The 8,341-nt window shown below is 35.9% G+C and overlaps 1 protein-coding gene across 1 annotated transcript; it reads left to right on the top strand.

Annotated features, from left to right (window-relative positions):
* The first annotated feature begins 4,428 nt into the window (after positions 1–4,428).
* Positions 4,429–6,742, top strand: LOC113271500 (cell division cycle 20.2, cofactor of APC complex-like). Its single transcript, XM_026521385.1, has 4 exons — positions 4,429–4,838; positions 5,262–5,528; positions 5,621–6,472; positions 6,556–6,742. The coding sequence occupies exons 1-4, from the start codon at positions 4,743–4,745 to the stop codon at positions 6,694–6,696; spliced, it is 1,356 nt and encodes a 451-aa protein (XP_026377170.1). The 5' UTR covers positions 4,429–4,742; the 3' UTR covers positions 6,697–6,742.
* Positions 6,743–8,341: the final 1,599 nt, after the last annotated feature.

Genomic DNA, 8,341 nt, shown 5'->3' on the forward strand with positions numbered 1-8,341 from the left:
TTTTCTATACAATTGAAATATCACAGGTTGTGCGTAGTTCAATCAATTAGATAATCCAACCTTTGGTTGTTCATATAAATTGATTGACACTTGAACATTGGTCTTTGTTACCATTCTAGTTATTTCTCATATTGATCCGGCTCACAGATTCCTATATGTTCTACTGAAGATTGATTTGAGAAATAGAGATACAACTCTTGGATATATTTTGCTTGATCGAGTCTGACTGTCTAGTTGATTCTCTTGGAAATATATTGGAGTTAGTCCGTACCGACTGCCTAAATGAAATATTGGGTGTGGTTGTTAGACCCCCGCTTTTTCAACAGTTCTCCCAGTTTGTAAGACTGGCATGCATACTGTCTTGTATCCGAGAATAATAGTAGTTCTACATTTTTCTCTAAATCAATTCGAAACATCCCTAAATAACATCAATGATACATATCACTGTTCCAAGCTATTTTCGAATGATGATCTTGAATCATAATTTAGATTACGAACAATAGATTGTCCTTAACCGAAATTCATCAAGTATGAACAAATGTTCATTAATCTTAGTCATATGTTTCGAGAACCAATTACCAAGATAAACTTGACTCGAAATTATTGACATGCTTACGATGGTCTCATTAGTTATACGAAATCGTCTAATAGATAGAAAGATGAATACAACTTGAGATATAGGTGGTTCAGTCTTCACTTACCTTTTGTTGAAGAAGTTCTCAAAAGATTTGTATCTTCTCCTTCAAACGGTAGAACACAATGATGACTGCCATGATGTCCATTTATTAACTACATATTCTATCCTAATCTTAGACTTAACTAATTGTAGACTAGAAATCAAGATACAAATTTGACAACTAAATTTGATAACAAGCTTGAGATAGAAACACTTATGAGTTTCACCGAGCAATGATCTAACAGTTATGGATGGATCTTGGTGTACTCTTGCCGCCGTTCTTGGCATACCAAGAAGGGCTCCCATTTCTTCGGGGTTGGATTTCAAAACATTAGCTACTCCATGTCTTTTTAGAACTTAAATGTAAGCTCGTTCGATACTCGACCTCTGCTATAACACTTTATCAGTTTAGTGACCACTGCTTTATTATATTAGCCCATGTTCAATGTTGTACTCGGTGTACCAGAACATTAAGAACAAATTCCCGTTTGATACCTCACTTATAATTCTCTATTGTGTTTCAGTTAACTCTGTCTTCGCATCCTTAATTACTTTAGCAAAAGTGAAAATCCCCTTAAAATCAAATATGTATATTTTCCTAAGTTTTTTTCTTTTCCGGACACTCTCGTATTCGTTTTGCTATTCTTGACATTCCCTACATGAAAAACATACTGTCAATATGTATTGTTAGTATTGAAACCTCAAAAAACATAATTTCCACCTGCACATCTCAACTAGGGCTTTAACTAGTACATACCAAGCGTAAAAGGGGTTACCCAGTACATATTTAACATAAAACTAACCTGTATCTATATATATATCCGTCAGTATGTGTTGATATGTACTAATTCAACAACAAATTTTTTCAACATTACATATCAAATATAAACTAAGGTGTTTAGCAATATATACTGATATGTACTGTAGGATCATACACAACATACATGCAGTACATACTGATATGTATTGTAGGATCATGTAAGGAAATTTATATTCAAAAATAAAAGTAAAACCATTGCACATATTGAATTGTATTTCTTTAAATTAAAAGCAGTTGGAAAAAACTGCAAGTTTCTTCTTCTTCTTCTTCCTTTTCTTATTCTTCTTCTTCTTCTTCCTCTTTGTTGGTTGTGTATCAACAGACTTCTTCTTCTTCTCATATGTTGTTTTTTCTTCACTCAATCACATCTTTTTATTAATAAAAAAGACTAAATTATATAACCAAAGGAGACAGGGAAACGGCAACAAACCAAACGAAACAGAAATGAAACACAATAACTACTAACTGCTACCAAATATAAAGGTAAGCTGGAACATTTAGACTAACAGACTCGAAATTCTATTTACAGAACCTATAATATGGAACATTAGACAGTTCAATCCTTTTCAAAAAAATCTGGTCTTCCGTAATGAATAATTCTTTCCCCAACATCTAAACTCGATCCCTTTTTAGTTAATTAGGTATCAGCTGAGAAGTTCAATTCTCTAAAACAATGGTTGTACTGAATTTCTAAGAAAATTGACAAGCTTTCAACCATCTAGCTCCCACAAACCATGGTACATCATTGTTTCCAAAATCACAAACCACAGTTTTCGAATAAGATGTAATGATAATGTACATGCAATGGCACACACCACTGCAAATGCTTCTGCAAAAAAAATTGTATCAATTACAATCCCGCTATGCATTGTACCCAGGATTTGACTTGTGTGACTTCTCAGGATGACATCATACCCAGCATTCCCTGGGTTACCAAAAAATGATCCATCACATCAAAGTATTGCATATCCATATTGAGGAGGAAACCAACGACATTCCTTAATGCATCTAAACCGAATATGTCTTGTACCCAAATTGAAAAAATTCAGAATTTATAAATCATGATCATGACTCCATCTTGTACCTTTCATTTTGAATCCACCTTCAAACACAATCCGCATAATTATTTCCTCAAAATTTCTCTCACAAGGAGCTGTACATCAAATATCATCCCGTTCTTTTGAAACCATAATTTACGCATAATTGCACAAGCTACAGTCATCCAAATTTCCTTGATAATAAGACTTTTATGTTGAGGAAAATTTAGTACTTCATCAAATGATATAGGACAAGGGAATTCAAAGATATTACCTACCTAATTCTAAATATTTAAACTGAATGGACAATCTCAGAGTAAATGACTCATACTATCTTGTTCATTTCGACATATGCAACATCTGGAAACCATGGAATAACCTTTGCTCACCATTAGAACATTATCTACATAAAACCCTTGCAGTATTTTTTGTATATTACTTGCAATACCAAGGTTCCAGATCTTTTTAGAGCATTACATGTCGACTTCTTTTGATTTAATTTTCTTTGATATTATCACACCAATTCTTCTATATTGTTGGATATATATATAGATTTCTTATTCCTTTTTTATGGTGGTTCAGAAACAACAGATTTTTTCTTCTTCTTTGATGCTTGTTGAGAATCGAGAGTACTTTGTTGTTCTACTACTTTCTCTTTTATTGTTCTTTCAAGTTTTCTTGTTGTAACATTTTTTGTTTATAGAAATCAGTTCAGATCATACCTACAAGGTTGAGTATCAATTTCTTTTGATAAGTTTAGCTTTATGATTTCCTTCCTTTTGTATTGTCCGGTTTGTAGTTCCGATATTCAATTTATGAGTTTTCAGTTTTGATTTCGGTGTCCTAATTTTTTTTGTTGGTTTTGATATTAGTATCAGGTGAAAACTAATATGAAACGCATTGGTTTCTCCACATGCCGTGGATGGTTCACACGTGATTTCTGATGAGCAATGACATAATTTTCATTTTCAATACCTTTTTGGACCTTCGGAGAACTGGTTTTTCCAGTGGACTATATGATAAATAATATACGGTTTGAGGACTAACCTGCAAATTTCCATTTGATTTCCGTTTTTTCTTTTCTTTGAAGCGAAAGAAATTTATTGCATAAAATTAAGTGATTACATGGTTTATGTCCTCCTGTAACATAATATGAATGTTAGTATGAGGATGTTGAATCCATACGTTACTCAATTTCTCTATTCTAGCTGACTTTAATAGTTGGTCAGCTATCTTATTTTATTTTTTTTGGCACATGCATACATTGTCAGGAATGATACTTGCTAAAAAAGCTCTTAATTTCAGAAACTAAGTTTTGGAGTCTCTAGTCTATGTTGGAGACATCCTTGTTTACCTCATCAACCACAATCTGTGAATCTAGCTAAAAGTAGACCTTCTCGAGTTGTAAATCACCAGCCCATCTTACTGTTTTCATTAGACCGAAACATTTTCTTGATCGGCACTCCAAAAGTTAGCTATATAGATGCACTTTGCTTCCTTGAATGCCCTTACAAAATCACGGATGATTAGTCACCAACTCCACCAATATTAGTAACATGATCCATCACAATTAATTGTGATCTACATATACAGGAGAGGTTCAGTCTATTCAGGATAGTAGAACAACAACTATGTTGTGATCTACATATACAGGAATTGTGGTGTAGGTTTACTGGAACCCCGATCCAGTGCTGCTGATGTGGCCGCCTGTTTTTCTCTTTAAAAAAAGAGAGCATTACAACAACTATGTTGATCTGCACTACGTGGCATTGAACTCACGCGGTTTCCGTTCTCATTCGAATCAAATGACACAATTCTTCTAAACGTTTTCTCATCTAAATTTGTAAGGTTTTCTCCGAAATATAACAAGCGGTTTCTAAATTTCGATCAGGGCAGTTTTGCGCAATAAAACCTAACGGCTACTATTCCACCGACCATATCGTATTCAAAATATATTACCTCTCCAGCACCGAACCGACTCTACTTTCTATGTCCCCTCCCCCTCCCTGAACGAAGCTCTAAGATCTAATTACTCTGAGACAAAGCTCTCAGATTCACCGCACTCTGAGACGAAGCTCTCATATCTAAGTTTCTCATTTGATATTTGTTTAATTATAGTCTCTTTGCAGTTTGATTATATTTTTTTTCTTTGGTTGATCTATTCGTCTTCCATTTTGCAGGTTTTGTTTCTATCTCTGTTTTTGTTTTTATGGATGCAGGAGGATCTTTCGGTGTGTTATACAAGTCTAGATCCAGAAATCCATTGCAAGATCATGTCCTCCGCAAAAAAAACTCTAAAGAAAATGTATGTTCTATTTCAATCTCTTCATCGTAATCTAGGGTTTTAGATTCTAATTTATTTATTTATTTTTAATCAATTTGCATTGGTTTTGTGAATTATCTTGTTCTTCAATTGTTAAGAAATTAGGGTTTTTTTTGTTTCTTCTTCTGGTTTTTGAGATATAGAGGGTTTTTCAAAATCTAGGTTCTTATTTTTCCTCATTGGTTTTTATTAGATTCCTGGGTTGTTATTAGATTCTGTAATGGAATTAATTAAATGCAAAAATTGGGGTTTTTCACCCAGACATAGGATTTCTAGTTGCCAAACAGTTTTTGGAATTAGTTTACCTTTCTTATTAACTAGATTCATTGCGATGTTCTAATCTGATATGTTTCTGATATCATCCATAGCATTGATTTGATCTGGTTTCTATTTTGAAAATTGCAGTGTGATCGGTTTATCCCGAACAGATCTGCAATGGATTTCGACTATGCACATTACATGCTAATGGAAGCAAGGAAAGGCAAGGAAAATCCAGTTGCGAGTTCTCCGGCTAAAGAGGCTTTCAGGAAGCAACTTGCAGAGGCTTTGAACTTAAACAGAAGCAGAATTCTAGCTTTCAAGAACAAGCCTACACCTGCGCAGTCGCTGTTCCCTGAAACTTCATCACTTCAACAAGCGAAACCAGCAAAGCCCCGAAGATCCATTCCCCAAGTGAGTTTTTTCTTCAAATTTGAGACTTTTGGTTATTTCTGATTATATTGATTCTTCAAATGGTTCTAATGTTCTTGTCTTTTTGATGCCAGACTTCGGAGAGGACATTGGACGCTCCAGAGATCATTGACGATTACTACTTGAATCTGCTGGATTGGGGTACCAGAAATGTCCTTGCAATAGCTCTCGGAAACACCGTGTACTTGTGGGATGCAACCGATTCATCCAGTTCTGAACTCATGACCGTCGATGAAGATACAGGCCCTATTACTAGTGTGAGTTGGGCACCTGATGGACGTCATATTGCTGTTGGATTGAACAACTCCGAAGTTCAACTATGGGATCCTGTATCTAACAAACAACTGAGAACACTACGAGGTGGTCATGAATCTCGAGTTGGTGCTATGGATTGGAACAACCACGTCCTATCCACAGGAGGAATGGACAGTTTGATAATTAATAATGATGTCAGAACCAGAAACCACATTGTAGATACATATAGAGGACATCATCAAGAAGTGTGTGGATTGAAATGGTCTTCATCAGGACAACAACTAGCAAGTGGAGGGAATGACAACCTTCTTTACATTTGGGATAGATCAGTTGCTTCGTCAAAGTCTCCAACTCAATGGCTTCACAGACTCGAAGACCACACTGCTGCTGTAAAAGCCCTTGCTTGGTGTCCATTCCAGGCTAATTTACTTGCTTCTGGTGGTGGTGGAGCTGATAGATGTATTAAATTCTGGAACGCCCATACTGGAGCTTGCTTAAATTCTGTCGATACTGGATCACAAGTTTGTTCTTTGCTGTGGAACAAAAACGAGAGAGAACTTTTGAGCTCTCATGGATTCACTCAAAACCAGTTGACCCTTTGGAAATATCCATCAATGGTTAAGATTGCTGAGCTTACTGGTCACACTTCAAGGGTTCTATACATGGCTCAGGTATTAATTGATTTAAAGACACATGAATTAAGCTTCCGCTCCTCCTTTAACTATTGCTAATCTTGTTTTTGTGAATTGTGCAGAGTCCGGATGGATGTACTGTTGCATCTGCAGCAGGGGATGAAACTCTGAGATTTTGGAATGTATTTGGTACACCTGAATTGGCTAAACCTGCACCTAAAGCCAACCCAGAGCCGTTTGCTCATTTTAATCGCATCCGCTGAGTAAACGTTGCAAGGTAAAGCCTTTGATCCGTATTCTGAGTTTCAGTCTGGGGGGAGGGGGGGGGCGGGGGGGGGGGTTCCTTGGGTTCTGAAGGTCTTGAGAGTTGAAATACCTGTACAGTGTTTATATTAGATTTTGGTGCAGCAAATGCACTGATTTAGTAATGCAAGCATTAGTGTAATAACTCAGGTGGGTACTTCTTGTATTTGCTTGCAACCCATTTAATGAAAATTTCAAATTTTAAGTTCTGAAAAAGACTTGGTATAAATTTTTACCATGGTTTGATATTGTTGTTTTAGTTTGGATGGTTTGATATGGTTGTTTTAGTTCAGGTCATGGTGATCAATAGAGTTCAAGCCTATCAAGTAATATGGTTATAGCGAGCAGCCCTTTCTTCATAAATCTTTACTTTGAATATCAATTTTTAAGAGAATTTTAATTATAATTGTAGCTGCAGTGGTGTTGATGCTAGTTCTGTGACTGTGTGAGACCTTGTGCCTCCTAGGTGCCCACAAGAGAAATATGCTTGGAACTGTATAGAGTTTGTTCTTTGGATACAAAGAGGAGTGTATGTGTATGCACCGTGTGCACTTGTGGTCGCAGTCGTATGCGTCAAAAATAATTCACTTTCTCACTCAACTAGATATAAATATAGTACGTGATAAGAAAGAGTTCATTCCCACGTAGAGGCTTTTGTTGTTATCAAATTTTCAGATTTTTAAGTAACCAAAGGGGGGGATTTTTGTTTTATCTAAATAAACAAAGCAATAAAAGTAATTAAAAGCAATAAAATAATTTGAATAATCAATAAGGAGAAGATATTGGTCACAGGATAGTATCATTCACAAACATGTATTTTCATCAATGACTAGAATTGAAATTTTAATCTCTCATTTACTAAAAGTCCTAGGATATCTTGATCGCAAGAGTATCCCGTTTATTTCCCGATTTTATCACAAACAACATTAAAAGATGCTATTTTGAAATCTACCTAGAAAGCAACCTAAAGTGTAAAAGCACAATTAAGTTTAACTCCCTAAGAGCAACCACAGTCATGACCAAATTTGGGGACTATACCTAAATTTGGTCTCCAAATCATCCGTAATGGAACGGACTAAAGTCATATTTAGTCCAGATAATTAGGGTTTGGGACCAAATGTGGTCGCCGACCCAGACTAAAATCGGTTATAGTGGGACGGGGTTATTGTGAGCGTATGAATACAGACGCAAGTATAATGGGCGCTTCACATCGGGCGTATGTATAAAGAACGTATGATATTGGGGCGGATGTATAAAGAGCGTATGAATGAGGCGTATTTATAAACACCGCCAGGCCAGACGGAGATTAAACATACGTCCCATAGCAGGCGTAATTAGAATGTACGTCCCAATGGGGCGCAGTTATTAAAAACGCCAGGTCTGGGCACATGTATTACGTGCGTCTGTGTGACGCGCATGTATTATGACCGTCTGTGTGAGACGTAATTATCCCATCTTTTTTTACTGATACATAGCCTTTGCAATCGTAATGGAGGGGACAAAATACCAAACACTAAATCAAAACTGAGGATGGTGGTGTGCATTGTATCATTTTTATGATCTTGGGTTTGATGCCAAACACTAAATCTTTTTATTGATACATGC

Source organism: Papaver somniferum, chromosome 4, assembly GCF_003573695.1.
Source record: "Papaver somniferum cultivar HN1 chromosome 4, ASM357369v1, whole genome shotgun sequence".
NCBI lineage: Eukaryota > Viridiplantae > Streptophyta > Magnoliopsida > Ranunculales > Papaveraceae > Papaver > Papaver somniferum.

Bases quoted from the DNA above. Each gene is read 5' to 3' on its own strand.
- LOC113271500 (XM_026521385.1), top strand. From the start codon at position 4,743: ATGGATGCAGGAGGATCTTTCGGTGTGTTATACAAGTCTAGATCCAGA. The intron at 4,839-5,261 runs GTATGTTCTATT...TGAAAATTGCAG, and splicing joins AAAAAAACTCTAAAGAAAAT to TGTGATCGGTTTATCCCGAA. The intron at 5,529-5,620 runs GTGAGTTTTTTC...TTTTGATGCCAG, and splicing joins CCCGAAGATCCATTCCCCAA to ACTTCGGAGAGGACATTGGA.